General features: G+C 33.8%; 1 protein-coding gene across 3 annotated transcripts in view; it reads right to left on the bottom strand.

Moving 5' to 3' along the window:
• LOC125690953 (cadherin-7) overlaps positions 1-23,728 on the bottom strand; it is an 85,287-nt gene that overhangs the window by 21,070 nt on the left and 40,489 nt on the right. For all 3 annotated transcript variants that reach the window (XM_048939772.1, XM_048939773.1, XM_048939774.1), the window contains exons 4-8: positions 20,087-20,206; positions 17,198-17,365; positions 15,776-15,963; positions 4,933-5,186; positions 720-856 (exon numbers count right to left, since the gene is read on the bottom strand). In XM_048939772.1, coding sequence (XP_048795729.1) covers positions 720-856; positions 4,933-5,186; positions 15,776-15,963; positions 17,198-17,365; positions 20,087-20,206 — 867 coding nt within the window. The remainder of the gene's footprint in view (positions 1-719; positions 857-4,932; positions 5,187-15,775; positions 15,964-17,197; positions 17,366-20,086; positions 20,207-23,728) is intronic.

Here is a 23,728-nt window from a genome sequence, read left to right as displayed (position 1 = left end):
AGAGACATAGTGTTATGGACTGATAGCAAACACCCAAGGCCAACCCAGGTAGCCCAGTAGACTAGTAAAAAGAATTACATTTAAATAAAGAAATTATTCAAATATTAAGGCACATATAGTTTTTCACAGAATGTATTGAGAGCTGAACAGGTTTACACTTAACAGTTCTGTTAACAGAATTCTTGTACACACTTAAAGAATTTGGTTCTTCATCACTTTTTTCATTACTTGAAAAAAACTATCAAGTACAAAATATCTGTTAATATCTTACATAACAGTGAGGACGTCACATAAGTATTCACACGTTCTTAATCCTTTTTAAGAGTGCTGTGGTAGACCAACAGCAATCAATTATGAGTGTCACAACTAGGAGGGGCTAATTGATATAATCTATTCCATATTACTTTTATTCTAATGGTATTTAATGTGAGATTTCTGATAACTAATTTCATTTTCCTTTGTACTTGTTCATCTAAAGTTAAAAGTCTATAGAAAGTGTGGAAAAGCAAATAGAGAATGCTTAATCTGTTGTATATCTGTGAGGTTTTTTTTTATCACATAAGTATCTTTTACATTCAGTGAGAAGAGCTATTTTGTCTATCATGTTTTTAAACATTGTAATATTTTCACTTGGTGCAGCTGATGGTAATGCACTTGGCGCAACTAAACCTCAAGTTTTGCACATAAGCAGTTCATGCAATCTTTTAATTATTACTTACGACTCTCCATTGCCAAGACTGTAATGTTATGAACGGCATTAGTTTCCCTGTCCAAAGACTTGGCAGTTGTAATGACTCCACTGTTGGCATCAATATTGAAATACCTCTCGAGGTCTGTGTTTCGATCTATTGAGTACCTAGGCGAAGGATGAAAGAAAACTTTTGATTTATGTTCAATTATAACTTGTAAAAATGTTTCATTGATTTCTCATTAGAAAGACAGTTTCCATTGTTTCCCCATATTGAGCTTGGCTTTGTCCATTTTCTACAGGGTTTTAAAAGAAGCAAAGCTGTAAGTAAATGCAAGAGCATGCAAGCTAGTCAATGAATGCCCTGTCCTGACCATGGCAGGCTCTGTTACCTCAAGTGAAGTTGTAGGAGTTCCTCTTTCTTCCTCTCTGTCATAATGGAGAAATTCACTTACTCATGGAATAGTATCCTCCTGAGCCCAAACTAAAGATAAAGTGAGTTGGAAGTTCTCTAAGCAGATGTATCAGCCAGGATTTGCTCCCACAAGGGCCTGCAATCTGGGCATAAATCTTTGTTACTAGCAAAAGAGCCACTCAGAATTTCAGGTATTCGGGGGCAGGGTTTAAAAAAAAAAAAAAAAAAAAAAAAAAAAAAAAAGAGGATGGAGAGTAGAGGATGGAGAGTAGATCACGTGATTGTATGTCATCACCATCAGCTCCCAGCACTTTGCTGTCTTTAGAGAAACTTAAGTTCATGCCCTATATTTTTTTGCTTAACATATTTTTTGTTTTCAAACTTGTTTTAGGAAGGAGAAATGAGCTTCTTAGTAAACAGAAAACAGCAAGAGTGAAAAGGTCAGATTGCCTGTGGGTGTTTTGCTTATACCCTTTCTGAGAGAAAGAGACAGTTGATTAGGCAGTATTAGATTTACAGCTGGAATATTCTTGACATTCAATTTAATATTGGGTCAGAATCTTGCACTGTCATTTAGATCAAGATAAATTAAAATGTCTGAATCAGACCAAGTGTGTTCATTACAATTACTGTCACACTGACAACATATTAGATTATTGATATAGCATTAATCAAAACCTTTTAACAATGTGGAAGGAAAGAATTATGGACAATAGTGCAAAAACAGGACTTTCCAGACATAATGATATTTTGGCGTGATGTGTTTGTTCTGTCCAGTTTCTACTCTGTTGTATTATGGTGTTATAACCCTTTTGGCTACAAAATCTTTATGAGAGAGACCTGTTATGCATTTAGCATTGCTTTTCTGTATTATCTCACAGTAAGAGAAAGACATAAAAACTTTAACAGATACAAATAATAGAAGTTTTCATGAACTGAGGCTCTGCCTTTTTCTCTGTACTTTTTTTTTTTCCTTGTAGAGTCAACTTGAACTGTACTTCAATTTTTATTTTCTTTCATGCCAGTACTGTTGTTTATTTGGTCAGCTGTGCTCTTCAGCTGCTTTGTTCCTGTCAAGCTTTCCCTAGAGACTGTCTCTGCCACCTCTGCAAAGCAGTCAGTTGTGGCAGGTTCAATCTCCTGTCAGCCCTTAGGTTTCCTAATTATTAACGCTATTACTCTGCAAATTGAAAATTCAAAGGTCTTTCTTACAACAGTGTAAGAAATCGTAAAGCAAGAGAGAGAGAAAGAGAGAGAGAGAGGAAGGGAAAGAAAGAGGAAAGAGAAAAGTGAGAAAGGCACAAACATAAAGAAAAAGCACAAAATCAATAAAAGAAAGAAACTAAAATGAAGGAAGACAAGAAGGAAGGGAGGAAGGAAGGGAGAGGAGGAAGGGAAAGATTGTGAGAGCCTAAGAAAACATGTTATATAAATTAGACAACAGATTGACAGATTGTTATGAATCAAGAATCAAAAATATTTTTTATACATAGGAACCAAGCAGTTTTGTTTAACCCTTTTTACAAATATTTTACCCATACTCAAATTCTGAAAAAATATTTCAGACACTTTCAATACTTTAATTCCTTAGGGCTGTTAAAACTTGAAAGTCTTTGAACTGCAGGATGTTTAAACACTTTATTTAATCTAGTTCAAACATCAGTAATTCTCAGGTCCGTATGAACTAACCTCTTATTTTCAAACTTTCTCCTCTCCTCTCCTCTCCTCTCCTCTCCTCTCCTCTCCTCTCCTCTCCTCTCCTCTCCTCTCCTCTCCTCTCCTCTCCTCTCCTCTCCTCTCCTCTCCTCTCCTCTCCTCTCCTCCTTTTTTTTTTTTGTATTGTCAAAGTTTTAACTATATTTGATCTATTATTTGCAACATTTTCTGAATTGTAACAAATCAACATTTTTAATCTATCCATATTCCAATATTTGGAATTATGAGTGTTTATTTAGAGATTAAAAAATAAAACTTTTTAAATTGATCATGAAAAGCTTTATGCTTTAATCCCCTTTAACAGATTCTTGTTTTAGGAGAGTCTGGTCTCTTATGTGCATCACAAAGACGCAGGACATCTCTATATAGTTTGTCAGTGCATCTGATAACATATATAGCAAGTTCATAAGCATATTGAGAAACACTCACTATTAATCATTTTTATCTCCTTCAAATTCCAAACAGCTTTGAAACACAAGAAATCTTCCAGACGTCAGTTAAACGGTGATATAACAGCTTTTTATGATGGAATTGTTAAAAAAACAAAAAACCAAAAATCATTTAAAAGGGCCAATAAATTCATCCCTAGATTTTCACAGGAGTCAAAATCATACAGAGCATGGACTTAACTTATGGAACTGGATTTAATCCTCTCTACACAGTTCTGCAAAACTGTATTATATACCACATGCTAACATCCATGCCAGAAAACACTGCCACAGCATAGAAAGATCATCACAGATAAATTTCACAAGTAAATCCCTGCCAACTCATCCATCTAGGACTAGTTTATTCATGATAGGAAGCAGCTATTTTGAATCTGCTGCAAATATATGTATGAAAGAGAGAACACTTGTATCACCTCTAGGAATAAAACACATGCTTTACTTTTACAATTAGAATTCCTGCTTCAAAAATAATGGAGCTATCAGTTTCACAAGGTCTTATTCTACATATGCAAGTAAAAATTTAGCATCACCAAAAAAGACGACATCCAAATGTGATGTTTTCTACGCTGCCCTAAACAAACAATAATAACAAACGAAACTTACTACTAAATTTCAACTGCATTATTGTCTTCCTGCTACAGCTATTTATGTCCTCAGAATTCCTGAGTTACAATACTACCTTACAGATCCTTCTTATGTTCCTTTGACAATATTACTACTATGCATAACAGGAGCAACAGGTAACTCATTGGTGTTTTAATTCAGGTGATTAGTCTTTTCCTCTGAGATCTTTTTTCCCCCTCAGATGTAGCAAAACGTAAAATCAGAGTTTATTTGATTTTTTTTTAATTTATTTTTTTATTTTGTTTTCTGACAGGTTCCTTATGCTCTTTGACATTAGATTATGGAAAGTCTACAAGTCCTCCATATGCCAAAAAAAGGAAGATCTTCAGGATCGTCATGTGTCTATACCGTTCATATATGTTTCTATTTCAACTGAAGATATTTAATTTGTAGCAGAACTTACAAAAGCCAGAAGACTATTGCCTTTAATCATCCTGACAAGTACAGGATGTCTTACCCTATCCATTTGTCTAACATAAACAGTTTATTGCTATATATTTTTCTTGTGAGTTCTTGGTTGTGCTTTGCCATGTAAAACAGTTTGAGTGCTACTACATTCTTGTGTATAATGCAATCAGAAAATGAAAAGAGAGAGAGAGAGATCTTGTCTGTAACTGAACAAATAACATAATTTGATTATACACATTCTTCCTAAATTTACAAATAAATTAATATAGGTAATATAATGAGGATTATTTTTGTTTTGGAATACTGAATTTATATCTTTGCTAATTTATTTATTTGTTTTTCTTACCGACCTTCTTTACAGAGACTTAAATATATTAATTTTTGAAATGTTATCAATTCATATGTATAAAACTAAAAATATGCAAAGAGTATCTCTGTCTCCTTCTGCAAGGAAAAAAAAAAAAGTGGTAATTCCTGAAACCCAGAGATATTTAAGAGATGTGTGGACGTGACACTAAGGAGCATTAAGGAGGTTTAGTGATGGGAATCAATATGTCAGGTAGATGGTTGGACTTGATAATCTTGAGTCTTTTCCAACCTAAGTAATTATATCATACTATAATTCTAATTACCTGACTGGACTATTTGAGACATCTGGATCATGGGCAGCAACAGTTCCAATGATAGTGCCGACTTTCGCTGCTTCAGACACCACCATGGAGTATAAACGTGACGTAAACACAGGTGGCTCATCAACATCTTCTACGATTATCTTCACTGTTGTCATGTCGCTGAAGGGCCCAAGACTTAGGAAGCGAGGATCAACATGTATATTGGCTGCTTCTATCCTCAGGGTATAGCTTGTTTTAGCTTCAAAATCCAACTCCTATGCAGGAAAAATTATTTGAAAATTGTATTACCCCATAACATTGCTGCAAAACTCACAACAGTCAGAAAGTAAAAAATGAGTTTTGCCATCTTCATCCAAACAGTACTTCTGATTGACAGAGCACAGTGTATGGCTCTTCTTTCAGCTTTCTCCAAGCACTATGTTTGCGGTGTCTTGCTCAGTCTGATTAAACACAACCCAAATGACAATGAGGTAATCATGAGATACTAAAGTTATTTTTCATTACTGCATTAGTGTTGTTAAAAAATTGTTAAATTGGCTAAATAAAAAAAAGAAACAAACAAAAAAATGGAAGATAATAGACTTGTGAATATTTGTGAGTTATATTTTGTTATAAAGATGATCAGGGGACTGGAGCACCTCCCCAGTGAAGACGGGCTGAGGAAGCTGGGTTTGTTCAGCATGGAGAAAAAAAGGCTGCAGGGTGACCTCATTGCAGCCTTTCAGTATCTAAAGTACCTACAAAGAGGAGGGGAATCAACTTCTTGAAAGGGTAGATAACTGCAGGACAAGGGGAAATGGTTTTAAATTGAGGGAGAGGAAATTTAGGTTGGATGTCAGGGGGAAATTCTTTACAGAGAGAGTGGTGAGGTGCTGGAACAGGCTGCCCAGAGAGGTTGTGGATGCCCCATCCCTGGAGGTGTTCAAGGCCAGATTGGATGGGGCCCTGGGCATCCTGGTCTAGCATTGAATGTGGAGGTTGGTGGCCCTGCATGTGGTAGGGGGGTTGGAGATTCATGATCCTTGAGGTCCCTTCCAACCCTAGCCATTTTGTGATTCTGTGATTCCATGCTTTTTTTTGTTGCAGAAAAGTATGCATAGGATTTTTCAAGATCAACCTTTAGTTCCACTAAAATTTGTTCTAGTGAGTATTCCTCAATGATGTAATGGGAAAGATAAATGTGTAAATTCTGCTTTGTGAATGAAACAAGATTTCTCTGAGTTAGTAATAAAACATTCTGTGACTTCAATGGGAATCAAATATTCCTTCACCATTTCAATGCTGTGAATGAATTATTTTTGTCTTACTCATATTTCCTTGTAAGTATCAAGTACAATGTGCCATAGTAACAGACATTAGAAATAAATATATTATTCACTGCTGAAAACACCTCACTGAAAACACTTTATTTTGATTTATTTTGTTTTTGCATTCATTGACATTAATTATCAACTATTTCTTCAAGTTCTGTGCAAATCTGTAGAGATAATGTAGGAATCTATCAAACTACATTGTATATATGATAAGATTTTTAGAAGACACTTGAAGATTGTTTGTTTTATTTATTAAGCAAAATCTTTATAATTTGTTTCCACCTTTATTCCACTTTTATTTTCTTCAATTAATTTTGAGTTTCCTTTGGAATTAATGTTACATTAGAATTCCAAAATTATCCTCCAGCATTCATGGGATAATTGTGGTCTAGAAAACAGTACCATTACAAAAAATTTTTCAGAATCAAAAAATCTTTTACTTCACAGACACCGAAGGAAATTATTGAAGAAAAGCATCGTATTAATATGAAAAGAATTTACTTTGCATCTAGATTCTTAGTCTGTCAGCTTGCAGCAAATGCCTAGCTTAATATTTCTTTGCAATTGCAAATTAAGAACAGAAACAAAAGACCCAAGCATTTGAAAACTGCAGTCTGATTAGTCTACTGTCTTTTCAAACTAGATTTCTAAGTGCATAAGACAGATTAAAAAAGGGTTTCAACACTTCTGATCCTGAACAAATCATAAATATCTAAAATGGGCCTGAAAAATAATCTGACAGCATCTGCAAAATATTCCTGCACTCATTCAGAGGAGTAGCAGAGGTGAAATACACATCTGCTGACCTACAAATGTGAGGGTCTAAGTTTTCCATCAAGTTACAGTAAAATAAATCCCAAATGAGCATCTTAAAGTCTGCGATTAAGCTGGCATTACAATACAGCTGTAAACAGCCTGGATTTAGAAATGAAAAATAGATTGCAATACATCACACTTGGAAACTTTTATAAACTTCATGTGGCAGCAAAAATCTTTTCTGAACAGGAAAGTATATGATCTTCATTTCATGCAAGCGCTCACTTCCTGCATTAAGTATTCAGTTCTCCAAAAAGTGTTATGTTGTCTGAACACTGGGCAATACAGTTCATACAACTGGATACTGGTCAGTGTGTATTGCTACTGACACTGTTTTGACTCTTAATCTTGGCTTTATATTTCAGATTTCAAAATATGAGCCATGGAACACACCTCACAGCCACAATGCAAACGTAATGTGATGTAGGCACTGGCACAGGCTGCCTGGAGAAGTTGTGGGTGCCCCATCCCTGAAGGCATTCAAGTCCAAGTTGGACTGGGACCAGGGCAGCCTGATCTGGTGGGTAGCTGCCCTGCCCACAGCAGCAGCTTGGGACCGAATGGCTTTCAGATCCCTTCCAACTCAAGCCATTCTATGATTCTATGTTAAGATGAAAAATCTCTCAGAAAATAATGCAAATGATATTGCCAGATGAACAGCAAAGTTAGGTAGAAGACAGACACACATGGAAATATTTTTTTTTTCTGTAACGGTGTTGTATGGACTACAGAAATTATGACCTGAAGAGTGTCATTGACAAAAGTCTGATATTTGTTGAATAAAAAAGCAGAATGTTTTAACAAATTATATAATTCAAATCAGAATTCAGTTTTGGAAATTGATTAATTGGCTGAGGGGTCAGTCTCAGGGGATTGTAGTAAATGGGGTTACATTAGGCTGACCTTTAGTTTAGGTGTTCAAATGAGTATGCATGTTGTACGCGAGTCAGTAGTGTGCCCTGTCAGCCGAAAGTCGCAATTATACCCTGAGGTGCATCAAGCCCAACACTTCTACCAGGTGAGGGGAGGGATTGACTTGCACTGCTCTGTGTGCTTTGTAGCCTCACATCAAGCACAGCATGCAGTTTGGGTGCCACAATATAAGAAGGACTTAAAACTATTAGAGAGTGTCCAAAGGAGGGTGGAAAAGAAGGTGAAGGGCCCAGAGGGCAAGATGTATAAGAAATGGCCAAGGTCCCTTGGCTTTTTAAGCCCCGAGTAGGAGAGGCTGAGGGGAGGTTGAAGGGGGGCCCACAGCTTCTTATGAGAAGAGTGAGGGGCAGCACTGAGCTCTGCTCTCTGGTGACAGAGACAAGATCTGAGGGAACAGCATGGAGCTGTGACAGAGGAGGGGAAAGGTTCTGCATCTGAGGGTGGTGGGTGTGGGAACAGGCTGCCCAGGGCAGTGGTCATGGTCGCCAGCTGCCAGAATTCAAGAAGTATTTAGGTGCTGCCCTCAGACATAAGGTTTGATTTTGGGGTGGACTTGTATAGAGCCAAGAGCTGGTGTTGTTGATTACCAGTTAGGGATGTTCTATGATTCTATAATTCTCTCTGACACGGCAGACAGAAAATTCTGTGGTAACTTAGTTTTCATTAGAAACTGTTGGGTTTAAAATAAATAAATAAATAAACATACAAGTAATTAGCCCAGTTTATACTGTACTCTTCATACTGCTTATTTTTCTATTCAACATATATTAATAAGTGCTGTTGCACACCTTCTATTTTTAATCTTCCCATGATGCTTTGAGTAGCCCTGTACAACTGATTAATACTATAGAAAAGTTGAAACTTTGTCATGACACCTAAATATTCTAAACTTCGGCATGTTTTCCACTGAATAAAAAGGAGGACCTATTGTTGTTACTTTCTGTTAAAAAGAAAAAACAAAACAAAACAACAAAAAAAAAACAAATAACAAATACCTATCCAGTGTATGCCAAGTTATAAGGCAAAATAAGTAGTGATTTTTCTACTTAAATATTCCTACATACATCACATATCTTGTGACTCCAAGATTCAACATAACAGTATCACAAAACTTTGCCTATTCTGGGGATTGTTATATTTTCAAGTTACTATTTTGACTTTGAAGTTGCATACACTGTAGAAGGGAAGGCTAACTTATTTCCATTAATCACTGATATCTGTTGAAATCTGACAGTTTAAATTACAGCAACACTTAATCAAACATGTGGAATTAATGAAGATGGAGACAAGACAGCTTCTTATGACATATTAATGTCAACATCACTGTTACTTAAGAAAAAATAATGATGAAAAAATTGAATTTGATACATAGTACGCGCAGAGCATAATTTTGTTAAACTAAGCACAATTATGAAGAAATTATTTAAATGAAAATTTTGCACATGTTCTTATGTTTCTGTATTGATTTCAAAAGACTAAATGAGATATTTAGTGTTTTAATTAAAAATCATAAAATCATTTCTTTTCCATGTGGGCATTTAACATAAGTTTTACATATCCATTTAAACCATTATGTTTCATATATTTGAGTGGAATCTCGCATTTGTAGGGACTAAGGAGAATACATTCATTGGAAAAGATGAAAAACGAATGATGTTGATGTTTAACACGCCTGCTTACTCAGGGCAATTTTTACCTTCTCTAAGTTAGCCATATAAATTATTATATTCTCAAAATTATCATACATTGCTTACTGTGAGCAGAAGTCCTTCTAGGGAAGAAATCACCTCATCTACTTACTGTCTGTTTTTCAGCAGCCAGTAGAAAATGAATCTCAATAACTGAAAGATGTAAACATCTGCTTTCAGTAATATGAATCCTACCCTTGAATTCCCTTATATCAGGTACCTAAAGCTGCTGACAGTTTATGAAATTGTAAAAGTTCTTTGTTAGTGGAAAACAATCAAAGAAAAAATCTGATGTACTCATATGTGATATGAAACCACTGCTGCTTAGAAGAGGTAGAGAATGTAAGGGCAAGGTTGCATCATCACATGATAGAAGATTATAAATCGCAACACTATTATTTTCTCCTTAGTTCTTTACAGTAGAATTTATTTACAGTAGTTTTTCCTGTGGGATGTGATAGTGACCATAAATCTGAAGTCATCATCCTCAGTCTACTCCAATAAGATACAAATCTCAGATTCTATGATTCATAGAAAAGTACCAAGCTTTGATGCATATTCCAGTTCACGAAACTAAACAAAATTTCTAAGACATGGTGAGTGTGCAAATTTTCTTGATCTGAAAGAAATCTTTCAACAAATAATGCACAATACAATGAAGATATTATGTACTACAGACTAAAAGACTGATGATATGAATTGAGAAGTTCTTTTTTTTTTTTTTTCCTTTCTCTTATCCAGTTATTACTAATGCTTTTTATTTAGTAAGCAACTTTCAACTAGCCTGCGGACTATACTGTTATAATTTCCTTTTAAAACAAAAGCATAGATTCCAGTAATGAAGTACCAAGTCAGCAGCTTACAAATCACTACATCACTGTGGAAGGCTGAAAGGACAATGTATATACATCAGTTCTTCAGTGCTCTGACTAGATCCTCACAGCTTCATTAATATCTGTGCATTAATGTTAACTGATTAGGTCCTGTGCGGGACCATTTATCTTTCTCTCAACTGCAGGCTTGTGTTCTTGTGTTTACTTTCTTTCTGTCTGTCTTTTTCTTCAAAGAGGTAAGAATTTTTTCCTATGTGAAGGAAATTACAAAACAAGTTATCTACATTTCAGAGACTGGATATGAAGTTATCTTTCACAGGAAACCTATTTTTGTAATGTTCATTTTTTACTGTATGGTAACTTTTTAATAATGTACTTTACAGAGGTGAAAATCCCATTTTTAAGTCTAGTGGAGGTTTTATATTGAAAACTGCGGTACATCAAACAAATGCACATTATATTTCAAAGGAACCATGGTAGGCTCAAGTTCTTACACTGTAAACTCTGATACAGAATTGAAAGCAAATTTTTTACCTGGAAAAAAAAAGAGAAATGTTAACACTAACAGAAAGATAGCTTTTCAGTCAAAGGCTTACACATAAAAACCTCATTTTTATAATTGCCATTATTACTCTTAAAATAACGTCAGATTGTAGAATAATATCTTAGCAGCCTATTTCTATGAGAAAGTACTTGCAAAACTTATTTTCACATTTTTCTAGATTACATTCAAATGGTTTGGTGATAGTGATAGTAGAGCCATGTATTTGGGGAAGAAATGAAGATAAAGTGAGCAATAACAATACAGTGGGAAATCTTCATGCTTGTCATTTGCTACAGTATGACAAGACAGCTCTCAGCAGAGCCTTCAGACTTTTTTCAATGAAGTTCTCCATAAATTTCTCTATAGGCTTCAAACAGCTTGAATCAGATATTATATCCTTTCAAAAACTTCCACATGATAGGTATAATAAAAAAGTACCATGCAGCCTTTTGTTCTTTTAAGTTATCATTATCATACTTGAAGCACCAAGTAACCGATAAAGGTGTTGGAGTATGCATATTGTATATCAGATTTTATCTTAAGATATTTTGCAACTCAGCTATTATTATTACTGAAGACTAACCGTAGACTGCAAGTTTGTGAATGAAGTTGAAACCATACATATATGATGTCTCTCTCGGTACACTATTTTTAGGAGTAAAGCTGTGGAAGTTCTATATGGTCTGTATATTAATTTGCTGAGTAATGAAGCCAAAAATCCCTTTATTTCTCTTATGAACAGGATTCTTTAAACAGTCAACAAGAACTCATTTTGAACTTGTATACACATAGTTTTACAAGGACACTATAAAATTTGTTACATTATTCATTTCCATAAATGCTTCTTCAGTTCTAAGTGTGTTACAGTAAAGACCAATCAAACCCATTAAAAAAAATAAAATAAAATCTAATATCTTCTGAAAAATTCCTTCCAAAAACTCTCATCACTGTGGAATGATATACTATTCACATGCAAAAGATCTGCATCCTTACAAACAGAGTATTTATAGTAGAATGAGAATTACAAATAAATCATAGGAAGGAATTAATCCTACTTTACAGACGGAAAATTGAGTCTCATTGTAAATGAGGATAAAATTTTCAAATACTTTTGTAGAATATAAATATCCAGTTCCATTTCAGAAGCTGTGAGAGATTTTTTTCTAAAAGATCATCTAATATTGATGTTCTTCTAAATCCTCTTTTATGGTAATTTAGGCACCTAACTGAGCTTTACTTAGGAATTCACTAAAGTGTGCTTGTGTGTACTGAGTTGGGGTTTGAAGAGGAAGAAATAATTTGGAGTTAGAGAATAACCAAGCTGTTACATTATTTGCAACATCAGAACTCTAGCATGGAATATGAGTAGGTGACATATTTAGATTGCTCTGTACAGAAGAAAAGTAAAGTAGGAGCTTATGTTTCATTTGACAAGTCTGAAGATTTTGTTTATATATTATTTTTATTAATATTATGTATTATTGTACTTGATATGTCCTCCTAGATACATGTTAGATAAATTATTTGCATGTGAAGTCAGTTAATGAATTTTGTTATATACTACAGTGCAAGTTAGACATTATATATTTAATTACATTAACACAAGTAAAATTGTTCAATACTTTTTTTTTTTTAAATGAAAGCAGAATAAAATACATATTTCAATGAATATCAGTGTTAGAATAAAAAAATATATGCTTGTTTTTCCTGTCTTTTGGTATTTTAAAGTCTCAGAGTCTTTGAGGTACAGAGGAAAAATGTATACAAATGCACATGAATGAATAAATAGATAAACCTATTCAAACTGCATTCATAAACTTTCTCAACCTTCACTCCAAAAACCTATAGTCATTAATTAGTTAAATTAGTCAAATTAGTCAAGACATTACAGACAAGTAATTTTGGGAAATTCCTAAATATTTGATCTTTTATATTATCTCTGTCATTGATACCTGTCTTTTTCAAACTTGTTGAATTTTTTTACCTTCTATACATAAATGCATACATTGCAGTTTTTGCTGATCCTTGGGTATTTTTCATTTAATATTTCTTCCACTCGGAGCACAAAGAATCCCAATTTTCTCACAGAATTCTTAAATCTTAACATATTTTTTAACAATTTTTTTTTCTCCTTACATGTTAAAATAAAAACTTAATTTGTAGTGTGGGAGTCCACTTTTCAAATAGTTTCAAAATGGTTATCCTAGGAACAGAGCATAAAATCTTCAGCTTGTGTGTGAAGCTCTGATAATCAATTGCTAAACATCCTCCACAACACCCAGCACAAAAGTGGATGGAGTATTGCCTTTGTATGCTCAATCATACTTACTTTGTTTTGGATGTGTGGCCTTTGTGTATGTGATTGCAGCAAAAGTATGCAAAGTTAAAGAGCATATTTGCTTTTAGAACCGAAGTATACCTTTTCAGAAGTCTTTCTGCTTGATGTGAATTGAGAAAATATTATCTGACTGTATAGACATGCACAAGTTTAAAATGATGGGCACACATTTGGAGGCTGAGCTGTTTCTCAGTGTCTCAGCTGAATTAAGGGGTATGAAAAGGAAAGAACAAATGGCTCTCGGAAGTGTTCAGAACTTCATGTGCCAGGTAGTAAAATGTTTACATAGTTATCATGCTACGGTTTCTTCCCTCATTCCTTACTAAAAAGCTCACATCGTAATGCAAGGATCATGTCTGCTTGACTCTGTCAGGCTAGCCTTTGTAGCTGAAGCCCATTTAACGTACGAACACTCATTAATGGTATTCCATGTGCCTGCCCTCAAGAGGAGAAGCTGCAGTTTTTTGTGGCTACTGTGCTTGGATTCTTCACTTCTTTCTTCCCTTGCAGTCGACTCTCTGTACTATTTTATTTGCAAGGTTAATAGGAAAGATCTTTCATCCTTGAGCAAGGTATTTAAGTTCCCTGGAATCCAAATAGAGACCTAATAGCATCTAGAGATTTGGGAGGTGCCCTTCAACATGAGGATTTATGTTTGAATACAACAGGGGTAATGTATTTAATAATGGTAGGAAAATGAGAGAAAATTTGTAATGTTGCAAAGAAAAAATTCTGAATTATTTTATCAAATCACAGCAGCATTTACTAGGTTTAAATATTATTTGCAAACCTTGGGCTTTTCTTTCGGTCAAAAATTGCAGTCAGGTAGCCATATCATAGGGAAATTCTTTTCACAAACACTCAGTACTGAAACAATCATTTCAGTTCCCTAATGAAAGTGATTACAGAAATAATAAATGACAATTATTTTTCTGCTGGACAATTATTGGTGCACTAGAATTAAGAGAGTCCCAGAAAAAGCATTGGTGACTACAACTATAGATTGAAAATTAAAATGTTTTTATAAGCTCCCAAACTAGTCTGCTGACAATCCCAACTGTCTGTGTTGCTTTCCGTGATACTGATAAGCACCCTCCCTCTCGGGTGGCCATAACACTTCCAGATCTTTCCTCAAAAATCTTAAAATGAACAAGTTGAAGTATCCACACTGAGTTTGGCTGTTGTACAAAGAATGGATTAATTTTTCATCACTTGTATTTCAAATGCGCTAAGAAGGAATTAGCAGTCTACAAGAAGACTCAGACAATTGCTTTTCCCTTGAAAAAAAATGATTTATATTACATTTATTAGAGCCTGTCAAAATTGCTGAATGTCCTGCATTTTCACTGACATCTACAGATGGTTACCAGCTCTCAGCTGGTGTTCACGGCATCAGAGAATTAGCCCGTTACTATGCCACATCATGCAGTATTAACTTATTTCAAAGAAGATGTGGTACTGAAATTTTATATTACTTTAGAAAGATATTGGTACTTTGGAAGGAAAAAAAAAAGAAAATTGTTGCATGAAATTTGCAAAGATTAAAGAGTAACTCTGTAAGAAATATTATCCAAATAAACAAACTGTAAGAATAGGCGTTTGTTCAGGAATATACTAATTCTAAAATACTAAATCAGTCTTATATTTTACAGGATATTAAATAACTTAGGAGAGATAGGACCATGTACTTTTAGCATTGCCAGTGATAAATATTCACAACGTGCTCTTCTGTGCAAGATTTTCTTTTTTTGTTTTATCATTCTCCTCAAAACTAAAATTTTCTGCCAAAATATTTCAGTCCACACTTATTTTAAAAAAGGACACCATTTAAAATTTGTTGCAGAAATGCAAAAAAACTGAGTTTTAATATTTTTATGTAAACACGGTTTTTCTTTTTAAATTGTTAGTTACTTAACTGCACATATTGAAAGCTAAAAGGAAAATATTTGTTTTAATATTTTGGGGCTGCGGATTAATATAGGAAATAAAATATTTTCTTACAAAATAGGTAGTCTTACCAATAAATAAATATTGATAATACTGCATATCTCCTGTACAGAACATGATTAATCAAAGAGAATTTTTTGTTTCTTAAAGTTATGCTTTGGATTCATTTTGGATTCTGACCTTACGTTTCTACTGTAAGACATACATTTTTCTTTAATGTAAAAAGAAATGAGAGAAAATTTGAGATTTCTATTTGTGCTGGAGAATTTTTAAAAACCAAGAAACAAACAAATATAAACCCCAATAAAACAAACAAACAAACAGAAAAAACAGCAACAAAAATATCACAACAATTTTCACATGTACCTTCACATTTCCTTCCCTTATCTTGCCCAGCTTCAAACATAATCAGTCAGAAAATTCAGACTTACCTTCTGAATTGTGATGATTCCCTCCTGGGTGTCTTTGTCTACAGAAATTTTGAATACTCCCAAACCATCACCATCTACAATCTTATACTCCATTTCAGCATTGGGTCCCACATCTGCATCGGCAGCTTTTATTCTGGCCACTACAGATGCCACAGGTAAAGATTCTGGGACATTATACTGATATGATCCTGCGAAATTCAGAAATATAACAAATTCAGAGATTTCTGAGTCTGCAAGCTAAAATGTAATCTATACTCATGCAACTGAATATTTACTCAGGCTACCAGAAAATGTGTTTCAGCTTACAATATGATTTTTTAAATTTCTTTTCTAGGTTTTCGTTATGATGGATTTTTTTTTTTTTCTTCTATGAGAGAGAAATCCAAGACAAAGATGCATAAATTTTATTTAACACTTAGTCATACAAATGCCTGCAATTTTCCAAGGTAAACAATACAACTTGTTTTCCACAAATAAAGGAAATAAAGCAAATATATTAAGTAAAATTGGTACAAAGCCTTATCATCTTATAAATCTACATCTTGATTAGGGAGCTTACACTCCTAATATGACTAGAAACCAAGGTACAATCATTTCTTTAAAAGTAAAGTCACCACCTGCAATCTTGAATATTCCAGTATTTTCATTCAAATATAAAACCGTATTTATGCTGTCAAAAAGATATCTGCAGTCAAAAGGCAATAATATCTTCACTTTCAAAAACAACTTCTGTTATTCTATCATTGTTTCAAATTCTTAGTGGCAGGAAGTCTGGTTTATATCATTGGAGTTGAGTACAGTTAATATATTCCGCCATTACTTTAACTTAATTTTGTGAGGACTTTATAAGATAGTGTAAATTAAAAAATAATAATAAAATAAAAATCATACCAGACATAATGTTAGTTATAAACAGTTATGACATTACAACTGTGTATTCCCTTCTTTGGTTGGGATGATAGCCACTTTGGTTAGAGATAGTTGAGGGAAGATGACTTTACAGATCTGCAGTTTCTTAGGAAACACTCCATGCACAAGATAAATCCTGCTGAAGTGACAAAGGAAGGACTAACAGTTAAGTTAAGAAATTGTTCATTCTGAAGTCCAGCTGACAAAAGATAGAAAAGTTTTAAGGTGTTTACTTTTTGTCCTCTTATTTGTAGTGAAGAAGCAAAGTACATCAATAAATGCACCTGCTCTATATAACTTTATTTCAACTGATCTGAAATAGGTAAAGAAAAAAGATTTTTCCAAAGTAGTAGTAGTAGCTGTAGCAATAATAATAATAACAATAGAACTTGCTCTGAGAGATTTTCAAATATTTAATAAGGAAGTCAAGTACTCCTATTCTCTTTAGGTATAACATAAAAAGTAAAGGAAATAGCAATGTTTAGAAATAATGCTACAATTCATGTAACTTACGTCGTGGGAAGCGGGGTGGGTTGTCATTAACATCAGTCAGAGTGACAGTTACTGATGTTGTTCCTGATAAACCACCATTTTGCCCAACCATGTCCTTTGCTTGAATAACTAGCAGATATTGGTCCTTGGCTTCTCTATCCATATTTGGAAGGGCAGTTTTGATAATACCTGCAGCAATACAAGCTATGTCAATAGTTGCAGAAGTAAATACATTAATGTGAAAACTGAGTTTGACCCTAAAAGGTAACAGCAGACCAATGACTGCAAAAAGGGAGGAAATAACTTCAACTCTGATATTACAATATTTTAGTAGGAAATAAACTGCTATGCTACAAGCTTACTTTAAGTAGTCCAAAAACAGCGTGTTTTAGTTTGTAGTACATTCTTTGGGTCCACGACCATGTTTACTTCTCCTTGAACTATAGTTATTTGCATGACACTTCCTTTCCTGGAAGATGTACTCTTCTGTGTTTGATTTCCCATTGTCTTACAGATAAGAACAGAATATTCTGTACTCATTTTTAAGATTCCAAGTTCAAAATTATTTCACAGTGTTTTGAATAATCATTCACCACATTAAGACTTACTAATATTGATATCATGCCACACTTTGCATATATATGAAATTACCTTATTTCACCAAATATTTGCTTAATAAATAACTATTTTGAAAACATTAATGTAATTAAGATGTCCTGATTTATTAAAGGAAATACTGTAGTACCTGTAGTATTTTTTTAATATCCATTTGATAATCTGCATACAATTTGTAATTATTTGATTTGAAATGTAAACTTGAAGAAAGCTCCATGCTTCATTCTTTCAGTTCAGTTGATATAGATCAGAAAATAAATATTGCTATTCAAAATGTGATGACTTTATGAATATTTCATGCCTGGCACATAGTGGAACTGCTAGCTCTGATTTCCAGAGAGGCAGCTACATACTCCAACAGCATTCAGTGTCAGCAGTAAAGGAAACATAAACAATCTAAATAAAGGAGAGGCACACTAGGGCACATAACTCTTCATCTGATATTTGCTGAATGTTTAGTCACAGTTTTATTTCTTTCTTCCCTTCTGAATTCAGGACTTGCCATGGGCTGAAACATTTACTTTACAGATATTCTGGCATTATTTCACCTATTTGACAAGACTTTTAAAAGCACAATTAACATACAATTTCATAAGTTTATTGTATCTACATTAGTTTACCTAGCCCGTTTGTTTTTCTATTACATTTAAATTGCCAAGCAATGATAACCAACCATTTGGGAGCTAATTATCACGCATAAAGGAAATTTGAGTACAACATCAAAATGAAAATGTATGAAAACATTTCAGTCTCAATTCTTAAAGAATTCTTAAAGAAAAAGGAGAGACAAAAAAAAGCCTACTATACACCATATCTGTTGGAGAAAAAGAAAGTACTATATAATCCTGTAGAGGATGAACCTTTTCATGAATATATGGAGGTTTATAAATATATGAATGCACAGATATGTTAATATTTTGATACCACTGATTTCTGCAAGTTTAGGTGCTGTTAAATAGAGTGTGACATTTTAGTCATAACATTAGGATTCAGATCTGTTACCCAGCAGTTCTTTTTGTTTCATTGGTTGATTTTTAAATGACAAATAGGGTAAATATTCTGTTTCTCTTTTGCTGTGGCTTATCCATCTCTGAAATGCAGATTATAATTTTCCTCCATGTAGGAGACTGAAATTATGCAAATTGATTTTTTTTTTTTTTTTAAACACTGTGTGAAATGATGCTGTAAAATCATCAAGCCACAGAATCATATTATTTGGAAAAGTCCTTTAGAATCACGAAGTCCAGCTATCAACCTGACCTACTGATTCCCATCAGAAAACCACATTTCACATAGCCACAGCTTTTTAAATATCAGTCTCTTAAATACCTCAGGGGCAGGCACTCTACCACTTTCCTGGGCAGCCCGTTCCAATGCTTGATCATCCTCTACATGAGGAAATTCTTCTTGATACCCAAGCTAGATCTCCCCTGGTGTAACTTCACTTATCACTGAAAAAAGGGACAGATGCTTTCCTTGCTACAACTTTCTTTTATTTGGTTACAGAGACAGAGGAGTTCTCCCCTCAGTCTCTTATTCTCCAAACAAAACATCCCCAATTCCCTCAGTAGTTCCTTATATGTTGTGTTTTCTAGTCCTTTTACCAGCTTTGATGCTCTGTCTGCATGTGCTTGAGCAACTCAAAGTCCTTTTTGTAGTGAGGGTTCCACAACTGAACAAAATATACAACAGGAAGGACAATGTTTGTTAAAACTGAGGAATAAGGACTGCATTTTCCTATGGCTAGCAATATTCACAAAATTTATAAAAATAATAATTAAAAAAATGCTTCAAAAATTATGTTTTGAAAGTAGCAGTAAAATAGTGTGTCAAATGAGAATGGGATGTACTATGCTTTAATGCTCAAACTGATGAAGAAAAGATATATTTTCCACAACAAAACTCTATTTTAAAAAGAAAAATGAAGAGTCAGTCATGGCATAAATCTATAGTGTAGGAAATCTGATGAGAAGGTGATATTTGTATATTTACAGAACAATCTGAAAATAAAACATATTCACAGCATCTTCAATTTTTTATTGTTCAGAAATACTGCAATAGACAGTAGATCAGCGAGCTAGAAGATTGACAAGGAGATAAAAATTTCCATTCAAAAAATGTAAGCTTATCACATAGCTCGTGTGATTTTTAAAATCTACTCAGAAATACAAAAGAGCAACAAAGCTCTACTGTATTCAATTAACCAAGAGACTACACTAACAAGTTCCCAGCATGTTTTAATGCACTTTTTCTACTTTCTCAGCATTATGGTAAAGAGAATTTGTAGAAAATTACCTGTCTTTGGTTCCACAGAAAAGTAAGGTTGTCCTTGTAATATGCTGTAAACCACTCGGGCACTATTGCCATAAGTAGGATCATCAGCATCAGTGGCTGTCACTTGAACCACAGAGGTACCTGCAAATATTTAAGAAACTATTGTACATATAAAATCCACACATCCAAACTATATTCAACATACAATGCCAACATACAACTGAAACAGGGTGAGGAGTGTGAGGTGTCTTTTGCATAAATACTCTTTTTTTTTTTTTTTCTGTAATTCAGCCTGAAAAATAAGGTCCTATTTGTAAACCAGTAGTATCAGTTATTTGGACTTCCCAAATGTTCTCTGTCTTTAAGCGATAAAGCCCATATCGCTCAGTAGCTCACTTCTTTATTTCTGAGTTTAGTTAATGGAGAATATGTGAGAGAAATGAAACATTCTTAATAATGACAATGTCTGAAATATGTCTAAGTATTAAATATTGACTTCCCTTTGAAGTCAACATATTAAAATTATAAATGATAAGCAGCTAGAGATTAAAATATAACACATATGTATGCATTATATCTTTTAATATTAGACACCTATATATAATTTTATCCTACAAAATTAGTTACACTTATATACAAGAGAAAACTAAAGAGTTTATATTTCAGCTAAGACAGACAACAAACATCTGAGAGTTCCCACTAAATTCCTTTAAAAACTATTCACACTGTATCTGCAATGTTTTAGTACTATTTCTGGTAATCATCTGCCATATAATGTATCTAAAAGAACTGTCTATATGTTAACAGGAATTAGTAAGAAAAGATGTTTATCTGCTTAGCAAAAGGTGTATATTTCTGAGAATCTCGTTCAGGATCCACCTCTTATGTGTTGTATTCTCCTTGTCAGTTCCCATTTTTTAATTTTTCTTCACCGTTTCCATGATGTATGCTGAAAGCAGAATAAGACAACACTTGGGAGCCAGGGCCTTGGCCATGGTCACCATCTTTTGATAGGCAGAAAGGATTATTATTTCTCACTGGCAGATTGTCTGGAACATTGAGACCTTCCACTCAACACCTTAGGGAACCATTTGGAGGTTAAGTTGCAAATTAATATTGCAGCAATTTGGCAGATGCCCCCTTCAGCAGAGGATCAAATTCCCTGTTAAACAGGATTTAGTCAAAAGATTAGAGAACAGTATTTGTCACAGAGAGTGATCATTTTCCAACTGAAAACAGTTTTTCACATAAATATGAGAGCAACAAATCCAGAAATTACTCTTCAACAAGAAGCTGTACTAATAAGTGACTAGGGTGAATTTTACAGAAGTTGCACTCTGATCTGTTTTATATGGACATATTCAGGAAAGATTCGGGAAAAATTCTTAAATCTTTTATGTCTTATATAGTTTGTGCATCATCCATTTTCCTCATCTTTTCTGTCTTCAGGTCAGTAGAAAATTGTAAATGGATTTTGGGACAAGGTTTGGAAAAAGAGAGGAATAAATGAGACCCTTTATAAAATAGTACAGATAAGAAAGGATGAGACCTGCTGGGATGAATTCTGACCAAAAGTCATCCTTCATAAGATAAATTTATTCACTTAAGTTATGACCTAACTAACCCACGTGTGTGACCTCTTTTCCTGTAGTGTCAATGACGAAGTATTATGATTGCAATTCTATCTCAAATTCTATTTTTCTTTCTTGTGGACGATAATATTTTTGAACAGAAAATGTTACTCTCAGTCTGAAATTTTACATTAAATAGATGGGAAGTTTAAAAAGAAAACTGTTAGTTAATCCATCAAGTCATTTATCTGTTACAGGACACTTAAAATACATCAGTGTTATGTTCACAAATATCTAAGAGTTTTGATTCTGTACATCAAACTGATTTTACAGATTGCTCTGTAATGCAATTTCATACTGAGATCTATTTTAAACTTTCCAGTCTCTCAAGCTTTTGAGTAGAAGGATATAATAATGAGTATTTGACACCTTGTACTCTTTGACAAAGCCAGGCTTAACACATATGCAAAGTGTCTAAATCCTGCCAGTGAAGCTTACCGTGTGTGCAAATATAAGAAAAGTACTTATAAACCTCACAGACAGTTATGCATTTACTCCTTGCTCTTGCCTCTTTCAAGAACTTCAAACCAATACAAGATGAAAGCAATTACAGGCTCTGCAGTCTCAACATGGAAATTTTGGAAATCCTGCAAGCTTAGAAGGGCTTGTTCACTGTAAGAATCTACTGATGTAGCAAAGACTCTACCATTTGTGAGACACACAAAAGCCAGTGTCTGAATCTAATTGGCTCTCTCTTAAACTGAAGATTTACCCATTCAAACACATATATCCTCTAGAAACAAAAAAACAAACAAGTAAACAAGAAAAAATTAGGCAGAAATTCTAATGCCAAATCTTTCTGCACTCATCCTATTTGACTGTAAACAACAATAGAAAATGATGATACTTTTCTACTTCCTTTGTACTAATTACTTTTTCTTTAATCTCATAGAAGAAAAAGAACTTGAAGAAAAAAACAGCTACTGTTATCATTATTTCTTTATTCTTTTTTTCTCAAAAAATTTGAGTTTCCATAAGTTCTATGTTTAGTGGGAGATTTTTGCACAAAATATTTTTTAAAAGAATATGCAGGCTAACAAAGGTTCTTTAACTATGTGAATAAAGCTACGTGTAGGAAAATCAGTTGCAAGGAAATATAATGAACTGAAAGATCAACAGTAAAGATTTCCAGATAATTACAGAGAAAGAGGATGTCTTTTGAAGAATAAGCATTCTTTCAGAGAATCATCATTGCAAAACAGAGACGTCCTAATTTTTCTAGTAATAGACTGATCCTAAATTCAAATCTTAATTTTCTTTAAAGAAAGAGTAACCAAGAAAACTATATGGATACTATTGATAGTCAGTAAATTTATGAGTTAAGGAAAAATGATCAGTTGCATCACAGTTCCAAATACAAAATCATTTTTCAAAAGGATAGTTCATGCTCCTCAATTAAATTGTTTTCTTCTTTACTCCTGGATGTTTTCCCTAATCTTACAACCCAGGTGGTCATCTATCATGCAAGTGTCCAGCCTTAAGACTCAGAGGTACCATTTGGCAGTCCACATACAGGACCAAACCTTTTTTCCATCCAGCAAACTCTCTGATCTAGTAAACCTTGTTTACTGCAGCAGGGCTGAGGTGTAAACAGAACACCAACCCTACCCTTAATAAACTGTTATAGCCTGTAGCTTCACAACTTCAACTTAAAATATTTCTTAGAGTTTGCATATCTGACACAGGCCAAAAAGATAAATAGGGTCAATTCATTGAAAAATAGTTTATTTTCCTCTCAGCTGTGGATTTCTCCACAATTGTCTATCTACGTCTTAGTAGCAAAGCTAGAATATCACTTAATTAAAATGAATTCTACTTGAAACCATTTCATAAACTTTTTCATCAATGGCAGCAAATACTGAGGAGAAAATCTGTGCTGCTAATCAAAGGGTGTTCCATTTAGTTTTTTTTACTGATGATTGCTATAACAAACTGGCTTTTTGGTGGCTGGCATACTTTTCCATTTTTCCAGAAAGTTTAAGCTGTCATTTTTAACCTAAACTTTAACACATATTGGTAGATATCAAAGAAT

This window comes from Lagopus muta, chromosome 3 (assembly GCF_023343835.1).
Source record: "Lagopus muta isolate bLagMut1 chromosome 3, bLagMut1 primary, whole genome shotgun sequence".
NCBI lineage: Eukaryota > Metazoa > Chordata > Aves > Galliformes > Phasianidae > Lagopus > Lagopus muta.
The sequence above is the reverse complement of the archived record's forward strand: the minus strand, read 5'-3'. Positions and strand labels throughout refer to the sequence as shown.